The sequence below is a fragment of the Anomaloglossus baeobatrachus genome, chromosome 4 (assembly GCF_048569485.1).
Source record: "Anomaloglossus baeobatrachus isolate aAnoBae1 chromosome 4, aAnoBae1.hap1, whole genome shotgun sequence".
NCBI lineage: Eukaryota > Metazoa > Chordata > Amphibia > Anura > Aromobatidae > Anomaloglossus > Anomaloglossus baeobatrachus.
Window position 1 is genome coordinate 666,507,349 of NC_134356.1, and position 20,445 is coordinate 666,527,793.

General features: G+C 40.9%; 1 protein-coding gene across 1 annotated transcript in view; it reads left to right on the forward strand.

Moving 5' to 3' along the window:
• LOC142302076 (venom factor-like) overlaps positions 1-20,445 on the forward strand; it is a 229,470-nt gene that overhangs the window by 200,575 nt on the left and 8,450 nt on the right. The window contains exons 34-38 of the mRNA XM_075343155.1: positions 1,336-1,423; positions 1,501-1,590; positions 10,893-10,998; positions 11,094-11,183; positions 19,906-19,992. Coding sequence (XP_075199270.1) covers positions 1,336-1,423; positions 1,501-1,590; positions 10,893-10,998; positions 11,094-11,183; positions 19,906-19,992 — 461 coding nt within the window. The remainder of the gene's footprint in view (positions 1-1,335; positions 1,424-1,500; positions 1,591-10,892; positions 10,999-11,093; positions 11,184-19,905; positions 19,993-20,445) is intronic.

The following is a 20,445-nucleotide window of genomic DNA, read 5'->3' on the forward strand; positions in this document are numbered from 1 at the left end:
TTTGGAAAGGTGGTAATAGATTTAACAATCTTACCCATTTTTTGTGAGGTTTGTGTGATATAATGTCCAATTTGTCTTTTTTTCTGGGTTTTTTGTGTTAGTTTTTCCCAATACACACAAATGAATTAAACAAACATGTGTATGACAAAATGTGTAATTGCACTAATTTTCTGGGAGAAATACTTGTTTTTCTGGAAAAATTTCAAAGATGCCATGCGTTTCAGCCAAGAGTATATACTGCATATCTAGCCTACATACTTTTTACTACAGCCTGTTCTACACTCTCATGGCTCTGCTCTTGCAGAGCCACTGTATGTATTGTATGTATTTTTTTCCTTCTGTCGGTTTCCTTCAAGGGTTAGGTCATTTGGGAGGAGCGTATTCTGTCCGACCTCGTTCCAGGGGTCATGTTGGTTATTGGAGTTCTTTCTCTCTGAACGCTGCCTGTAATAGTTCCTGCTTTGCAGTGTGTGTTTCCAGGTTCCTGTGAGTTTCTGATCTTTTCCCGCTTACAAATACTCCCTCCTCTGACCTCCATTCCATCCCATCTTGTCTTACTTCCCTGTCTCCGTACCCGCTCTCCCCTGGACCTCCGATCCGTCCAGTCTTGTCTTACTTCCCCTGTCTCCGTACCCGCTCTTCCCCTGACCTCCGTTCCGTCCAGCCTGCTCTTACTTCCCCTGTCTCCATACCTGCTCTCCACTTGTAATCCCCTCTCTGCTCCCTCCTCCATACTTGTCTGCTCGGCTTCTGACCCCGGGTTGTACTTAGACGTCGGCTCTGCTTCCCTCTGGCTCTTGACGTGACCTCCTGGCTTTCAGACCCTCTGCTCTCACCTGACTCCGGCTTTGCTTGCTCCTCTGTACACACGTGACGTCCCAGCACCGACCTTAGGCTTACTGACTACTCTCTTGCAACTCCGCATTGGTGCTAGTGACCTCTAGTGGGCTTGGGCTAGACTGCAATCAAGAGGACTCCATTCTCTGAGTTTCTGCACTCCCTAGTGGTAGCATAGCACAGCCCTTTTTGATCACATTGACTGCTGTTTATATGCCATCTACAAGCTCAGCAAGAATTCACTGCATGATGCAGAACTGATTTCTTATAATAAAAAGAATATAACATTTTAAACTTCCTTCAAATGAAGCATTGTGCCCGTGGTCTATATGTTACATCCTTTACATTATGGAGGTGATATTAACAGCTAATACCACTGCTCTATTTTTATATGAATAAATAATTGCACCTGTCACTGGAAGGGCATGAGAAATCTGTGAATCCTGTCCTGGATATTGATGTTGTTGTCGCTAATCTCATATTGCAATCTTTCTATAGACATCTTAAAGGCAGTGATGCCACCATGTCTATCTTGGATGTTTCCATGATGACTGGATTTGTCCCCGATTTTGAAAGTCTTAATAAGGTCAGATTCTGGAATTATTATTAAATATCTTCATATTCTTTTAATGAATGATATATAATTCATGCTTTTATTCACAGCTAAAGAAGGGAGTGGACAAATATATCTCCACTTTTGAGATTAAGAAGGCATCAATCACTGAGGGATCACTCATCATCTACCTGGACAAGGTATTGTTTTTGAACCCAATTCTTCTGGAAAGCCTCCTGTGTTTTGACCTATATTTCCTTTAATTCCTGGAAATATAATATGCCATAATAGTGGGTTTGTCAGCAGATACCAACCTGTTGTGAATGTCAGGTATGCTTTTGCTGCTGTGAGGCTCCCTCTTGTGACCAGGAATGGTTTGGACAGAGACAAGGTGTGCTTGAGCAATGGGCGTTTCCATTGCTAACTCTCTGCCTATTTAAACCCTGGCCTCCTAGCAGGCTGAGCCGGTTATCATTGTCCTATAGCTCACCAGCCTTTTCATCTTGCTCCAGACCACATCTACCCCAGATAAGTGCTTGGTTATTTCTTAGTTATTTTGTTCTTTTTGTTCTTATCTGGGTTTGTCATTTAATGTGGTTATTGTCAGTTTATTTGCATGCAGGAATCTTCTCTCTCTGTTGCTTAGCAGGGAAGCTCTCTGCAGCTATATTTGGAGTTTTGCTTCCATAAGTCCATGTGCTTGTTGCTTCTTGAATTTGTAATTGTTCCTGTTTTCTGTTCATTGGTTTGAAAAGAGCGCCTGATATAGGACGGAGTGCAGATCGTGTGATCTGAGGACCTTTTTGTACTATTTGGGTTTTTGTAGGGTTTTTCTCTGGCCACCATCAGCCCCTTTCCTATCTTTTCCTATTTAGTCAGTGGGGCCTCACCTTTGCTGATCCTATCATCCATCTGTGAATTGTATTTTCCTATATCACTGTAATCTTGAATGTGGAGGGCTTGCTATACCTTTTGAGGTCTATTTCTGAGGCAGAGAGTTATTCATCCTTCCTTCCTTTAGAATAGCTAGTTCTCCGGCTGGGTTCACGGTGCATAGGATGTTAGTTCACCCCTCAGCTACTTCTAGTGTTGATGGTTAGTAAGGGGATGGCGGCCAGATTAGTTGCCAATGCTCTTGTCACTTTTTTGCCAATGATCTATTGTGATCTTCCATGGTTCCGGATCATAGCACCAACCCTTCTGTTCCTGAAAATACATGCACACTAGGCCAAGCTTATCATGCCTGTGTATGAAGAGGAGGATGGGGTGTGTGGAGAGATAGTGCTTGTTTGAAAAACCATTGGGCCAACAGCTATTGAACATGTATGGCCAGCCTTAGGATTGAAGACAACAAGAACTATTGGTCCTTAACAGATTTCTTAAATTTACGCACATTCTGTCATGTAACACGCGTGGCAAGCACATTCAGGTCAACCAAGGGCTGACACACAATGAAAAACACACCTAAAAAGCACCACAGACAAGGGGGAACACCAGGGACACAATAACAATGGTGGGCCCTAGGACTAGTGAGAGGGAAGATGGATATCCCCTATCTTCACCTGCAGCTGTCCCCACTCTCCTAGCCAGTCCCTGTACATTCTCCACAACGGTCGCCGAACAGAATCCTGGGTCCCTGAGAAACCTTATAGAAGCCCTGACTAGTGAGAGGCTCACTAGACCCACCGCTCTACTAAAGAGACAAAAGGGTAGGGAGACAAATAGGGAATAAAGAACCAAAATGGAGAGGATACAACTTTAGAAAATACACAGCAGCTCATTCCACCAAGGCGGTTTTCATACAAATGGTTTGTATAGTCTGTAAAGCTTGCTGGGAGACTTGGCTATTTAAGCACAGGGTGTGTCTACCATGCAGGTGCAGCTGACCTCAACTGCAGCAGAGACTCCTGGAGAAGCTGCCAGCAGAAAACTGATATTAACCATTTCGGTACTGAAGGAAACAAAACCACATTTAAATGTGGATAACCTGATACAGATGAGAGGCTGTCACTAACCTCCAAAAACAGGGAAACGACTGTGACACAGTCTTCAAAATATATACAAGATTATCAGTGCTTATTTTGGAGCCGGAATTCAATCCAATCCCTTGCTACTAAAGTCATAAGAGTTGTTTCTCCATTTGGATGCAAATTTGACATTGTCTGTTTAGCCCCTTCACCCCTGAGCCTGTTTTCACCTTCCTGACCAGGTCAAATCTTACAGTTCTGATCAGTTTCATTTTATAAGGAACTAATTTTGGAATGCTTCAACATATCCCGGTGATTCAGAGAATCTTTTTCAGGTACACAATGTTCTTCATCATAGTGGTAAATTTTGGACTCTGAGGGGTTTATTTAAAAAAAAAATTCCCAAAAGTGACACGATTTTAAAAACTGCACCCCTCAAAGTGCTTAAAACCACATTCACAAAGTTTTTTTTAACCTATTAGGTGCTTCACAGGAATTAAAGCAACCTGGAAGGAAAAAATTAACACTTTACTTTTTCCCCACAATAATATTGCTTTAGCCCTTAATTTTTCATTTTCACAAGAGTTACAGAAAAAAATGGAAAATAAAATTTGTTGTACTATTTCTCTTGAGTACGCCGATATGCCATATGTGTTGAAAAACTACTGTTTGGGTGCACGGCAAGTCTCTGAAGAGAAGGAGCGCTATTTGACTTTTGGAGTGCAAAATCATCTGGAATCGATACCAGATGCCATGTTGAATTTGCAGAGCCTGTTGTGAATATCATCAGAGATGATTTTGTGGCCTTCTCTGGTGGCTAGTGCTGGTAGTAAGTCTGATTCTGCATCTGTCACTCAGACAAGTGTTAGAGATGATTGCTATTTCAGGAAGCCTATGCAGTCAAGCCTGGGGGGATATAGGAAGGCAGTCTCTGTCTAGCTTTTTCCGGTGATAATTGTTTCTGCTCCATGTTAAGATGTCCTGAATTTTGTCCTCCAGCCTTTAGGCTTTTGCCTTTCCCTGTAGGTTTTGTTTTGCCTTTTTCAGCGCCTTTTTGGATATTCCAGAAATGACTTCTACAGCATTTTTTCATTCCTTTGCATCAGTTTTGTTTCCATGTCATCCTGAGTCTGCGGCTATGCCTGATAGGTTTTTTGTTTTGTCTTCTTTTTGTTTCTTGCAAGTGAATAAGTGCTCTTCCTGCACTATTTTTGGAGGGTGATTTATTCCCATCAAGAAAGGGAGTTTTTACTCCCTCTTTGATCAGGAGTTTTGTATTTTTGTATCTCATGTGTTTTTGTAGATAAGATCTTTTCTATTGTATTTGCATTTTGTATTTAAATGTACTTGCAGAAGAGTTCCTGATATAGAGGGTGGAAAGATCATGTGATCTTTAAGGGAATTTTTGATTATCAGGTGTTGGTATTTTTCAGGGTTTTAACTTGCTGCAACCAGCAATCTATTCTATACTTTTGTATCAAGCTAGCAGGGCCTCACTTTATCTCTATATCTACCATCTGTGTGCTGTCTTTTTTCTTTCATTATCATCATTATATGTTGGAGGTTTTGACTTTCCTTTGGGGCTGCTCTGAGGCAAGTCAGGATTCCTCATTCCATCTTTGAGGTTAGTTAGTTTTCCGGCGGTAACGAGGCATCTAGGTTTGTTAGGAACGCTCCACCGCTACTTCTAGTTGTGTTTGTGTAGTCAGTGGATTGCAGCCAGCTAAGTTTCGAACTACTCTTGTGTATTATCTCCAACCTTTTTTATGGGATTTTTGCAAAATCTTTTGTGGTCTACTGATCACAACAAGAGCCCTTATTTGACTAAACAGTGGAAACCCCCACAAGTGACTTCATTTTGAAAACTAGACCTCTCAAGAAATGTATCTACAGTAGAAGGTGTGGTGAGACATTTAACCGAGAGATGCTTCCAAGAATTTTATAACGTTGAGCCATGAAAATAATAAAAATACATATTTCCCACAAAATGTTGCTTTAGCCCCAAATTTTTATTGGTATCATTTTTGGGCACATAACATTTTTTGAACGCTTTGAACGCTTTTTATTCTTATTTTTGGGAACAGCAATTCAGGAATTTGCAGGGTTATCTTTTTATGCCCTTCACTGTTGGTAAAAATGGTATGATGGCTTTATTCTTCGGGTATGTATGATTACAGTGATACGACATTTATATGTTGTTTTAATGTTTATAGAAAAAAAGAATTGTTTTTGCATCGCCCAATTCTTAGATCTATAGTTTTTTTTATTTTTCCACTACTGGAGCTTGTTTTTTGCTTAATGAATACCATATTTAATACCAAATATATGTAGTTTTTTTGTGTATTTTGTTATTGGTTAAATGTTTATATTTATTGGAGTAATATATATTTTTTTCTTTTTTTGTTATTCATTTTGTGAGGGGTTTTTAAAATATTTTTTACAATTTATTTTACCTTTTTTTTTTGTAACTTTTTTACTTAGTCCCTCTATGGGACTTTAACTTTTACCAGTCTTCCAGCCAGGAGTTGTCACTGTATAAAGTAACACACATACATCTATAAAATGAAAGAGAGCCTGTGGAAGAAAGGGCGCAATAGGGTCTTACCAGGTGGGCAGGAGGAGAGGAAGTGAAGAATGTACTTACCTATAGAGGTTGTGAAAGGTCACAACACCTAGAAAAGCATTTAACGGTGGAGATGGCTGCAGCACTGGAGAATCAGGCAGACAGGAGCTTCAAAGGAGACCGGTTGTCATCGCCACGCTTGTCACCTCTCTGAAGACAAAAATTAAATCATCCAAGTCTTTATTAAGGAAGCTAGTATAAGTCAACGCGTTTCGGGGGTCCTGGGTGCTATTTTGTCCTGAAGAAGGGGGCTGTGACACCAGAAACACGTTGACTTATATTAGCTTCCTAAATAAAGACTTGGAGGATTTAATTTTCGTCTTCGAAGTGGTGAAAAGCGCGGCGATGACAACCGGTCTCCTTTGATGTTTTTCTATCTACACATACATCTATGACTGATCGCTCTAACACCCTGAACACTTACTACTAAAGAAAACAAAAGTGCAAAAGTTTCACCCCGGTATCATGCTTTCATCGTGGCAATATGATTCTACCTACTCCCTGCCAGTATAATTCCAATAATACCAAACAAGGTTGGGTTTTTTTTTTTGTTTTTTTTGTTTTTTTTAAAGTGGGAAAAACCTTTTGGAATTGTGCAAAAAATAATTTTTTTTGTGTTGCTATTTTCCAAGACATTTATAATTTTTGGTCAATAGGCCTATCTTATGACTTGTGTATTTTTGTCCTTAGTTGACATTTTATCAAGATAACTTTGAGGTGGATATGATGTTTTATCAAGTCTTATTGCATTTTTATGCTGTTATAGCAGTTTTGGTGTTTAGATTTTTTTTTTCTCAGTGTAGCGTTTATTGGTTGGGTTAATTAATTTTATATTGTAATAGATCAGACTTTTACAGACAAGTGGATATGAAATATATGCATTTTTAAATTTTTACTTTATTTTTAATGGGGTAAAAGGGAGGTAATTCAAACTTTAATATTTAAAAAAAATTGTATTTTTAAAACCTTTTTTTTTATTTTTAATTGATTTTTGTAGCTTCTATAGGAGACTTGAACATTTGATTGTCTGATCACTTGTACTATACAGAGTAATACCACAGTATTGCTGTATATTGTAAATCTTGCAGTCTTGTATAAAAGCCAGCCACAGGCAGTACTGTCATGACATGCATGGGGTCTTAAACAGACCCTCGACTGTCATAAAAACCTATGGGTTCCCTGCAAACATATCATGAAGGATCCATAGACTATAAGAACAGCGTGCGCAATGCTAGTGTCACAGATTAACATTAGCATTGAATGGGTTAACAGCCATGGGTGGAGCTACTCTCCATTTGTAACTGTTAAAGGCAGATGATGGCTGAATAGCACAGCCATCAACTCCCAATAAAAATGCTGTTTAAGCCTTTGAGCCTGCATTAAAGACAGAAGCCAACAAATGTTGTACCATTAAGTCATTTGTTAATAAGTGGTTAATGAATATATCCCCTTTTATTGCTCAGGTATAATATTAAATTCCTCTTTGTGCCTTTATTCAGTCATAATGTCTGCCTGTGCTTAAATACAAAAACAGTAATGCCCCTCCCCACTGTCAATAATACAGGAGTATTGTACACTATTTCTGTTTCCATATGTTAATATCTTTAATTATCAGGGCCACAATGGAGAATACTATTATTTTCCTCCTGTCACAGGGTGTGACAGGATAACTAGGAACATGGGAGCCTACATTGGCTCTCAGGCTAGGGAGACCCTGGCTGATCTGATCCCAAAGGTACATCTGAAAGTGACTATGTTTGGGCCGCATTCCTCACCCTAGCTCCTGAACAACCTTGGTCTAGTGGTCTCCCTCCCTCCACCCAGGAGAGGGCTAGGACAGCAGCGGTTAATCCCAAACAAATAAACAGTTGGGGGAAAACCAAAACTCAAACTCACAGCAATTAGTCACAGAGGTATAGACAATACGTGATCAGGAGAAAACTAAAGGAAGGCAAGAAATAATCAGATAACATGAGTATTTCCACAAAAGACAGACGTTCATCAGCAACAGGATAATGAAACGCAAGGAACGGGATCGCACAAAGCTATAATCGGCATGGCAGAACAGGTTCAACCATCTTAAAAAGGGTGGAAGCAACTGTGATTGGTCACCTGCAACATGTAACTTAAGCAGTAATCCACAGGATAGCAGAACTCCTGCAAGCACAGTTACTAACAAGCGCACAGCAGGTTGATGCCCGAGCCTGTCTGTGCATCTCAAAAGTAGCACTGTGTGGAGTGTTCGACTCTGCTGTGTGAACAGCGTCAGATGTAGTGCTGGCACTCTGTGAGTTTTGAGTCAGACACGACCATTAGAAAAAATAATGTTCACCATCCTGGCTCCCATCCTGCTATAATGTCCCCCATCTTGTAATAATGTCCTCTGTCCTGACCCCTATGGTGTAATAATGTCCCCCATGCAGAATTATGTCCACCATCCTTCTTTTTTAATGTTACCCATTCCAATGCTTATCCTGAAATAATGTCCCCCAACTGGCCCCTTTCTTTAATAATAGTACCCTTCTCTTGGCCTTTATCCTGTACTAATGCCCCCCATTTCTGGGTCATTTTTCCAGTCCATTTAAAAATAACAATGAATCCTCCCACATCCCCACTTCTAGGCTGAACAATTGTCTCTTCCTGCTCAATAGGTTGGCATGGCGGTGCATGGCAGTGACATCATGAGTTGCCCATAATGAGTAAGCCGACATCAGCTGCTGGCCTCTAAATTGCTTGAGGTGCAGGGAACACACATGTATATGGAATAGGCATTGGCTTTGGAGGGACCGTTCCTCCCTGTGTCCGATTGCGGTCTCACTCTCTGTTACACAACCAATTTCTATGTAGATGTTAATAAGATTCTACTTGCATATGACTTGTGCGAGTCTCCTATTGGTATCACCCAGCACGGCGCACACTCTCCTGACAGGAGCGCCTCAGCTGCATAGAAATACATACAGCCGACCCTTTCCTGTCAGGAGAGTGTGCCCCGTGCTGGGTGATACCAATACGAGACTCGCACAAGTCATATGCAAGTGGAATCATACCCTAAGTCAGAGCAAGTCATTTACTACCTATGTCTGTTTGACTGTTGAAAAGACAAGGCTGTTTAGCAAAGCTTTTATGTAAAAAAGTGGTGTAAAAGCTTTGAAAACTCTCTTAATTTTGCAAAAAAAATTCGTTACTTTTGGCATTTTAATGCCAGAGCTGGGGAGGTGCCTGGCCAGGAAAGGGTGTAACTACACGCTCCAGTATGATTAATTTAGCATACCATTTTGTATAGCAGAAATGCTACATCAGCATTTCTGACTCGGCACATGGCCACCTTGAAGATTTAGTCAACAAGGAGTACCCTTTAGATATCGTAATGGCCTTGAACTTAAATCATGATAAACAACAACACAAAACAAAAGTATAAGGCCTAAAATATCAAATTTTTATTTATATATTGTAGAAAGGTAAGAGGTGTGTGGTAGTACAGATATATAAGGACCGGACAGACCTACAGTATAAAAATGACATGAAATTCAATGTATCAGATTAATTTGAGAAAATATCTCTAAATAGAAAGTGCAAAAATTACATATAAAAATTAGAATAAGATGTGTGTGTATATATATATATATATATATATATATATATATATATATATATATATATATATATATATATATATATATACGGTATATAAAAACAAAGATAACATTGCAGTATGTCATTACTATATAAGAACAAGCAATAAGGTTATAACACTGAAAAAAATATTTTTGGTTGTATACCAATATTGGTGAACAATATCACAGATGTATTATTATTATTATTATTATTAATAATAGTAATAATAATAATAATAATAATAATAATAATAATAATATCATGTAGAATATGCAGTTTCTTTCCAGTATAGGAAAAAAATCAGTGCAATAATGCTAAGTGTAAATATTGCACTAGCCCAACATTAAAAGGACAGCACATAGTTAATTACAACCTGCTGGGAAGGATAAATAGTTGTCCTATACTGTAGCTAAAGCAAATAAAGACCCAATTGATGTATATAGGTATAGTTAAATAGAGTTATTGCATTAAGCCCAGCAAGGTATAAAAACAAGTATGAATGGAAAATAGTGACTCAATAGGCACTATCTGGCATAGCTAGTTGAAACAATGCTGATAAAATGCTCATAAGGTCAAAATAAGGGACAGGGACATTAAGTAAGGGACAAATAACAAATAAGGGACATTGCCTAAACCTAGTGGGAACAGTGCAATCATATGGCTGTTAGGGTAATTAAACTTTGTACAGTAGTAGGGTCCGTCTGATCCTACAGCCCCAACGTACGTTTCATGTATTCACGTCTTTCTTTTATTTTTAAATAAAAATCTGATATATTAGGCCTTATACTTTTGTTTTGTGTTGTTGTTTATGACTTTGAAGATTTGCCTAATTCATTAAGTGGTATGCGCCTATTAATGAATTTGCGGCCTCATATTCCAGAAGAATGTCGTAGTGCGAGCGTGCCCTATGCCAGTTTTAATGAATCAGCCCCTAAGAGTCTATTATAAGGCTTCGTTTCCAGTGTGTGTATTGCAATATTTCTGTTTTATTTTTTAATAATACAAATCACTATGTGAAAAAATAAAAAAAGAATTACTAAAATTTAAAGAATAATACATTTAATATGTTAAATAACAGAATTAAAAATTAGTTAATGTACCGATGACACATCAATTTAATCGTACATGATAATGTTTGGTTATTACATCATCAGGACCGAGTCTTATCACTTGGGCAATAGTTGAATTATATGATCTAATGTAGATTAAGCATTAGGATCTTTATTTATTGACATTTTTATTCCATTTTGTTAGTTCTTCAAAGATATTTTATCTTTTCTTCTCTTCCTTTGGACAGATCTCACACAGAGAAGACGACTGCATCAAATTCAATGTCCATCAGATGTTTAATGTTGGTCTCATCCAACCGGCGTCTGTCACCGTTTATGACTATTACAGCCCCGGTAGGTGACATAGAAGATATCTTTACTAACCTAAAATATGAGTGTTAGTTATTAAAAAAAAACAATTTATTTTGATACTTTTCTCGTGTTTGTAGAAAACCGCTGCACTAAAACCTACCACGTGAATAAGGAAAGCAGGTTATTGGGCATGCTTTGTCGAAGTGATGAGTGCCGGTGTGCAGAGGGTAAGTGCCCAAACCTAGTCATGTACGAAAAAAGACATAATAGTAGAAAGTAAATAGGAAGAAAGTGGTTCACTTTCAAAAAGTGTCGCCTTATCATCAATAAAGATATCTCCTACCTCACAGTCTCCACATCTCAATTCAGCCTCCATCCGAACAACTCTCCTGGTGCCCAGTCGTCTTTGAAGATATTCACCTATAATTTATAAAACACTGAAGAAACTATAGAGATAGTGTGTGACAGCACAGCAGTGAAGAACAGATACCGTCTGTCAATCCATAGTCAAACATGTTATTACCTTATGGTGACTTTGACATTACTAAGGCTGTGTTTGCATTAAAGGACTTGAGAGGGGTTGATACAGTCCTGGGAGACCTCAGAGTTTTCTACTCAACTTTTCAGACAATTGGAACTCTTTCCATTTAAGATACAGGAAATATACAGTGATGGCTGAAAGTGTTGGCACCCTTGTGCTTGTTCCAGAAAATGAAATATTTCTCCCAGAAAACTATTGCTTTTATATATCACTGCATTACTGAAGCCACAGGTAATGTAGCTTCAGAGTGCAGTATAGCAAGCAACCACTAGAGGGCAGCAGAGTAGTCAGTATTCCAAGTCAGCAGCAGGAGGTCTTAGACAGCAGCAAAGGGAGAGACAAATCAGGAGCAAGCAAATGGTCAGAAGCTGAAGAGTAGTGTACAAACCAAAAGGGAGAGACAAATGCCGACGTTAGTACAGGTCAGCAGCCGGGAAGTCCAAATACAGATAAGGGAGGAGGACAAACAGGTTAGGACAGGTCAAAATGGTAGACCGGAACGGGGAGTCAGAGACCAGGACCGGCAGACGAACGGGTAAGGTACAGATCAGGACACTGTAGCTGGGAGCCAGAACAGATCGGGAACACTCACCAGAGTCAGTATACGCGCTGTAAAGCAGAAATATCACTGACGCTGAACCGGAGCTGCAGCACCAAGATATAGCGTCCTGGGATCCGGAACAAGGCAGGGAAAGTTAACCCTTGACATGACCAGGCCGGAGCTGCGTGAAACCACAGCAGGGGAAACGGAACCTGGATCATGATATTTCACACGTTTTCGTTATACATGTTTATTTATTTTGTGTGTATTGGAACAAACAGAGGGAAAAAAAGGCAAATTGGGCATAATTTCACACAAAACACCAAAAATGGGCTTGACAAAATTGTTGGCACCTTTCCAAAATTTTAAGTAAACAACTTTTTTTCAAGCGTGTGATGAAAAGGAGATGAACAAGCGCCGAGTGACGTCATTGTGATGTCATTATGATTTTAGCGCTTGCTCAGTGATGTTTTATACTCTGCCTGCAGTAGGACAGAGCAGAGTGCGCCTGCGCTGGCCTGCAAGTCTACAACGTAGGTGTGAGATCTCAGTTCACTATGTAGATGGCACGCTACACGTCATCCATGTCAATCAAAGCAGGAGGATGCAATTAGAAACTGAGAGGAGGGAAAGAAGCAGCAGTGAGGACCCCATCTGACCAGACCACCCTAATTTACATAAAGAGCGGGAGCATATCAAATGGTATATTGGGGAGTATACAGGGGGAGTCGGCCACTGGTACACACATTTGTAGAGTGCAGCAAAGAGACAGTTAAAGGTGGTGGAGTTTTTTCATAGGGTCAAAAGCTGGTAAAAGGTTCACTTTAAATACAGGATGAACACCACAGTGAATAGATTCCAAACATAGTGAAGGCGGCTCGTCGGCCCACTGAATCAGAGTTCTTCCCTGGGCTCGGAGCAGAAATCAATAAGACAAAAGGAGGAGGGTGGTCAGCGCACAATCTGGTGGCTTGGATAGGTACAAATGACCAGATACACTTATACTGATCTTGCCTTTATTAAAAATTTTAAAAATATCGTTACGGCAAAATCTGCTTCCATTATTTACCTGATGAAGGCAGATATTGCTGACGCGCAGGTAGTACAGGATGTTCATGAGCTCTGTATAACTGCTAGATCTACAGCAGAGAAAACAATGCAGCCCCCAGCCTTGTGGATGTGTATAAAAATAAGAGGGACCGCATTCAACTTTTTAAAAATTATTTAAAGAAATAATTTAATGGATGTGTCACTTCTGAGGTGGCTGTGGGCTGCTATTTTTAGTCTGGGATGGGCCAAAGATCCATGAGACTTACCAGCCTGATAATACCAGCACCCAGCTGTCTGTTTTACTTTGGCTGGTTATCCAAAATAGGGGGACCCCACACAGTATTTTAAAATTATTTATTTACATAATTTAACCCCTTCACGACCGCGGGCAGTAAAATTACGTCCTATTTTAACGTGACTTAACGACCAGGGACGTAATTTTACTGCCTAAACTTCATTTGATTGCCGTGGCCATAGCAACGGCTTTCAAATGATGTCCCCTGCTGTTTCTTACAGCAGGGGACCTTTGCTTGACCCCAGGGGGGGCGGCATCGCCACCCCCTATCGACGATCGATGTGATTGGCTGTTCAAATCTGAACCGCCAACCACATCGATCGCACTAATTTCGGCAAAAATAATGCCCGAATTAGTGCGATCCTGTGAGATCCAGCTATGAGATGCCGCAGCTGCTGCAGCATATCATAGGTGGACCTCAAACATGTCTCCCCCAGCCCCTGCAGCACTGATTGGAGCGATCGTGCAATGACGCGCAATCGCTCCAATCAGTGTGCAGTGGGGCGGTGTGATTTGCCCGTGGCCGCCCTCCCCAGGCCTGTGCTGGCCTGCGAGCCCTCCCCCAACATGTCTGCAGCGTGCAGTGGCTGGTACTTGTGGTACCACGCCACCGCCGCTGCTGCTGCCGCCGCCGCCGCCCTAGCTGTCACCGCTGCTGCACGTGAGTACTGTGCTCACTTTGCAGCCAGCCCGTGCGCGCTCCCGTGGTGCCCCTGCGCGCTCCCGTGGTGCCCCTGCGCGCTGCCATGGTAGCCCCTGCCGTGCCCCCCCCCGCGATCTGCTCCCCCCAACCCCCCCCCCCCCCCCCCCCCCCGACATCCCGATCTGCTCCCCCCGCGATCTGACTGCCTCCCCCATTATCTCTGTTCTGCAGCTCCCTCTCCGGTCTCCCCCTCTGCTCTACCCCCTCCCCCTCTGCTTCCCCCCCCCCCCTCTGCTCTCACCCCCCCCTCTCCCCCTCTGCTCTCCCCCGACGTCCTCTTACCTGTCTTCACCGGCCTGATCACATCTGCGTCCATCGCTGGGTCCTTCCTGGGCATTCTGCTGATCTGCCTGCTGCTCCTGTAAAGCTGTCCATCTCTCTGCCATCTGTTCCTCTGCAGCTCTTCTGGTCAGTGTTCCTCCTGCTAGTCCTCTGGGTACTGTGAGTATAACTTTTTTTTTTTTTTCCGTATCCCCTGTCCATTTTTACACCTCATCCGTCCGTGCGTCCCGCCAAGCGCTGATCAGGGATGCAGATAACGGATCGGCATCCCTGCTCAATTTTTGGCGTGACTTTTTTTTTTTTTCCGTATCCCCGACGCTTTTTGTATCGCATCCGTCTGTGCGTCCCGCCAAGCGCTGATCAGGGATGCAGATAACGGATCGGCATCCCTGCTCAATTTTTGGCGTGACTTTTTTTTTTCCGTATCCCCGACGCTTTTTGTATCACATCCATCCGTGCGTCCCGCCAAGCGCTGATCAGGGATGCACATAACGGATCGGCATCCATGGTCAATTTTTGGCGTGACTTTTTTTTTTTTTTACGTATCCCCGACGCTTTTTTTTATCGCATCCGACCGTGCGTCCTGCAGCGGCCGATCAGTGCACTGCGTCTGTGCGTTTGAAAAGTCAAATGGCGGTCCTTCTCTTCTGAGCCCCGCCATGCGCTCAAACAATTTATTTCCACCACATATGAGGTATCTGCGTACTCAGGAGAAAATGCACAATACATTTTATGGTGCATTTTTTCCTGATAGCCTTGTGAAAAAAAAAGCTACCTAGTTGAAGCAACCGTTTTGTGGTAAAAAAAATTTTTTTTCTTTTCACGGCTCAACGCTATAAACTTCTGTGAAGCCCCCAGGTGTTCAAAGTGCTCACCAAACATCTAGAAAAATTATTTGAGGGCTCTAGTTTCCAAAATGGTGTCACTTGTGGGGGAGCTCCACTGTTTAGGCACCATAGGGGGTCTCCAAACGTGACATGGCGTCCGCTAATGATTCCAACCAATTTTGCTGTCAAATGGCGCTCCTTCTCTTCTGAGCCCCGCCATGCGCCCAAACAATTACTTTCCACCACATATGAGGTATCTGCGTACTCAGGAGAACATGCACAATACATTTTATGGTGCATTTTTTCCGGATAGCCTTGTGAAAAAAAAAGCTACCTAGTTGAAGCAACCGTTTTGTGGTAAAAAAAATTTTTTTTCTTTTCACGGCTCAACGCTATAAACTTCTGTGAAGCCCCCAGGTGTTCAAAGTGCACATCAAACATCTAGAAAAATTATTTGAGGGCTCTAGTTTCCAAAATGGTGTCACTTGTGGGGGAGCTCCACTGTTTAGGCACCATAGGGGGTCTCCAAACGTGACATGGCGTCCGCTAATGATTCCAACCAATTTTGCTGTCAAATGGCGCTCCTTCTCTTCTGAGCCCCGCCATGCGCCCAAACAATTACTTTCCACCACATATGAGGTATCTGCGTACTCAGGAGAAAATGCACAATACATTTTATGGTGCATTTTTTCCTGATAGCCTTGTGAAAAAAAAAGCTACCTAGTTGAAGCAACCGTTTTGTGGTAAAAAAAATTTTTTTTCTTTTCACGGCTCAACGCTATAAACTTCTGTGAAGCCCCCAGGTGTTCAAAGTGCTCACCAAACATCTAGAACAATTATTTGAGGGCTCTAGTTTCCAAAATGGGGTCACTTGTGGGGGAGCTCCATTGTTTAGGCACCTCAGGGGGTCTTCAAACCCGACATGGCGTCCGCTAACAGGTGCAGCTAATTTTGCACTCAAAAATTCAAATGGCGCTCCTTGCCTTCCGAGCACTGCTGTGTGTCCAAACATTTGATTTCCACCACATATGAGGTATCTGCGTACTCAGGAGAAAATGCACAATACATTTTATGGTGCATTTTTTCCTGTTACCCTTGTGAAAAAAAAAGCTACCTAGTTGAAGCAACCGTTTTGTGGTAAAAAAAAATTTTTTTCTTTTCACGGCTCAACGCTATAAACTTATGTGAAGCCCCCAGGGGTTCAAAGTGCTCACCAAACATCTAGAAAAATTATTTGAGGGCTCTAGTTTCCAAAATGGGGTCACTTGTGGGGGAGCTCCATTGTTTAGGCACCTCAGGGGGTCTTCAAACCCGACATGGCGTCTGCTAATGAGTGCAGCTAATTTTGCGTTCAAAAATTCAAATGGCGCTCCTTCCCTTCCGAGCTCTGCCGTGCGCCCAAACAATTGATTTTTACCACATATGGGGTATCAGCGTACTCAGGAGAACATGCACAATAAATTGTATTGTGTACTTTCTCTTTTCTCCCTTGTAAAAATGAAAATTTTATGGCTAAAGTAACATTTTTGTGTTAAAAAGTAAAATTTTCATTTTTTCCTTCCACATTGCTTTGGTTCCTGTGAAGCACCTAAAGGGTTAATAAACTTATTGGATGTGGTTTTGAGCAGTGTGAGGGGTGTAGTTTTTAGAATGGGGTCACTTTTGGGTATTTTCTGTCACCTAGGCCTCTCAAAGTCACCTCAAATGTAATGTGGTCCCTAAAAAAATTATTTTGTAAATTTTGTTGGAAAAATGAGAAATTGCTGATGAACTTTGACCCCTTCTAACTTCCTAACGGAAAAAAAATTTGTTTCGAAAATTGCGCTGATGTAAAGTACACAAGTGGGAAATGTTATTTAGTAACTATTTTGTGTGACATATCTCACAGATTTATGGGCATAAATTTTCAAAGTTTGAAAATTGCGAAATTTTCAAAATTTTCGCCAAATTTCCTAAATTTTCACAAATAAACGCAAAAAATATCGGCCTAAATTTACCACTGACATGAAGCACAATATGTCACGAAAAAACAATCTCAGAATCGCCAGGATCCGTTGAAGCGTTCCAGAGTTATAACCTGTCAAAGTGACACTGGTCAGAATTGCAAAAAATGGCCCGGTCATTAGGGTGTTTTAGTGGCCGGGGGTGAAGGGGTTAAAAAACAGCGTGTGGTTACCCTCAATTTTGATACCCAGCCATCATAAAGGTGACAACTGAGGCTGGTATTCTCAAGCTGGGGAAACCCATGGTTATTGCCCTCTAGCCTTAAAGTATCAGCCTGCAGCTGCCCAGGATTATTGCATGCATTTGATGCAACAATCCTGGAACTTTACCCAGCTCATCCTGGTTGCTCTGGTGCAGTTGTAATTGGGATAATTAGAGGAACCCCCATTACTAATCTGTAAGTGAAAATAAATAAAACACAAAGCACAGAAAAAGTCCTTTATTTGAAATAAAAAGCAAAAAACACCTTCTTTCACCCCTTTATTAACCCCAAAACACCTAGTTCCAACATAATCCACATGAGGTCCCACAAAGACTCCAGCTCTACTACATACAGTGCACAGGAACAGAACATGACCGCACATTGTTGGCTTCAGGCAGAGAATGAATGAGCCACAGTGATGAGCGGTGACCTCCCTCAGTTTATCTGCAGTCATAGCTGGAGGTTCCTACGGTACCCCAGCTTTGACCGCAGGTAACCCGACCTCAGGTGACCTCTTCAACACCTTCACAATCGAGGATGTACCGGTACGTCCTAAATTATGAAGGGATAATCACGGCTGGCTGCTGCGGTCAGCTGGCCATGATCCCTGCATTTGTCTGCTGATTTGAACAGAAGACATGTGCAGCTAACAGGCGCAGGTGGATCCGCAATCCACGCGGGCCTGTTAACCCCTTAGATCACGCTGTCAAAATGTGACAGTGCAATTTAAATTGTCACGCTGGGGAAATTGTCTTTCCCTGGCACCATTCGAGGCCCCATGATGCAATCATGGTGAGTTATGGATGCCTTGTTAGTGATAGGTCAGGTGATGACTCCTGTTATAATGACGTAGTTCTTGTTACAGCTGACAGAGAAGTGGCTGTAATAGAAACACAGCATTTCTGTTTATCAGAGCTGTGATGAACAGAAATGAATCAGCAATCAGCCTGCTGATCCTTACAGTCCCCTAGGGGGACTAGTAAAATAAAATAAAAAAAAGTAAAAAAAAAAGTTTTCAATAATGTAAAAAAAACAAAAAAACCTAAAAGTTCAAATCACCCCCATTCGCCCCATTAAAAATTAATCGGTTGGAAAAATAATACACATATTTGGTATCTCCATGTTCAGAAATGCCCGATCTATCAAAATATAAAATCAATTAACCTGATCAGTAAACGACGTAGCGGTAAAAAAATTCCAAACGCCAAAATTACGGTTTTTGATCATCACAAATTTTGCGCAAAATGCAGTAACAGGAGAGCAAAACATAGCAGATACAAAAAATAAGCCATCAGTGAGCCCTATATCCCAAAAAGTGAGAACGCTACGGGTCATGGAAAATGACGCAAAAAGTGTACTACTTTTTTGAACAAACTTTTTAATTTTTTTTCACCCCTTAGATTAAATGTGAAACATACGTTGGGTGTGTGGGGACACCATCTTACATTTGTTCTGCCGATTCCTGTATAGATAAAAACTGTGCCATTATTGGACCTTTATGTATACATGGGGTATGATGTGACCATCTATGTAATATATTACTGACACACTTGTGTCTATAACATTTTGACTTACAATTGATCTTTTTACTACTGTGTAACCTGTATTAGACATTCCTCTTATATTGAGGTATATTCAATCTTGGCCCGGTTCTACGGTTGTATATATTATAGGGGGTTCGGCTTGGTGTCCCCAATATTTTCCATCTCCCCGTCTGTTGGGGTTTCTATTTGTGGAGACAAATTTTTATACAATTTTTATATTTTTATATTTATTTTCAATAAAGATTGAATTTTTTTTATGCAATTTGCATAAGAGTTGGTGTTTGTAATCAATGTGGTTTACACTTCCACTAATGAGATTGTGGTATAGGTGTTAATAATGTAAATATATGTGTAAAAGTTCTATTGACTTGAATTTCTCACCAGATCTCAGTAGCAACCCATCCAATCCACATAGGCAAAGAAATCAAGCCAGTTTCCATGGCTTTTTTTTCACCGCTCTCTATTCATGTGCTCAATACTTTTTTTCCCTGTGTCATTTCTCATTATTACAGATCACTAAATTTACGGACATTTATTGTTTGATTATTTTGCCTGCATGAATTGAATAGGTTGTTACCGACATCTGGTGAGAAATTCATGTCAATAGTATCTTTAGAAATCCATTTACTAAGAAAGTTCTTGAAGTGTTCTATGCTTATTTCACCTAATGTATTTCCAAATAGCAACACACATACATCCATATGCATACCAAGTATTAATACAGGTATAACTCCAACCAAAAAGACAAGTGGGTAAACTGTATAAATACATACTAAACAGGATGGCTCTATAGCATTGTCCAAAACGCCTATAAATGGCAGCCTGTGCACACAGAGCAGTCAGAAGGGCTCACAAGATGAAGAACATCTGTTGTGCTGTGAGGGACCTAAGAGAAGTCACATCTTCAGTGGTCGTCTTCTGAGCCTCCTACCGTTGACGTCTTTGGATTTTGTCTTTTAGGTAATTGTTTCCTGCAACAACAACTGGAGGGTGAAATCAGTGCCCAAATACGATTAGAGAAAGTATGTGCACCAGGAGTTGACTACGGTGAGGACCATGTACTGTCATCTATACATATAAATATCTTCTCAGTCTCTAAAGATTTAGCAGATATCAAGTTTGCGTTCAACACTTAGGTCCCATACACACATCCTTTTTCCCATACATGTCCTACGTGAATTTTTTTATTTTTATTTTAGTAGTATATTTTTTTACGAATAGTAGAAGGATACCTTTATAGTATCTGATTTTTGTATTATATCCATTTGTGGATAGATGGTCGGCAGAAACAACAGTAGATACATTTCAGAGTTTGGTCCAACTCATATTTTAATGACTAGGTCTGTGATGTGAAAAGACAGAACATGTTGTATCTGTGGTCCAACAAGGATTTGGATCTGGCCTTGTGACATCTATGAAGCCATATTTTCCATGTTTAGGTCACCAGTAGAGATGAGCCTACCAGAGGTTCGGTTTTGGACTTTTATGAAAAAAATGGAT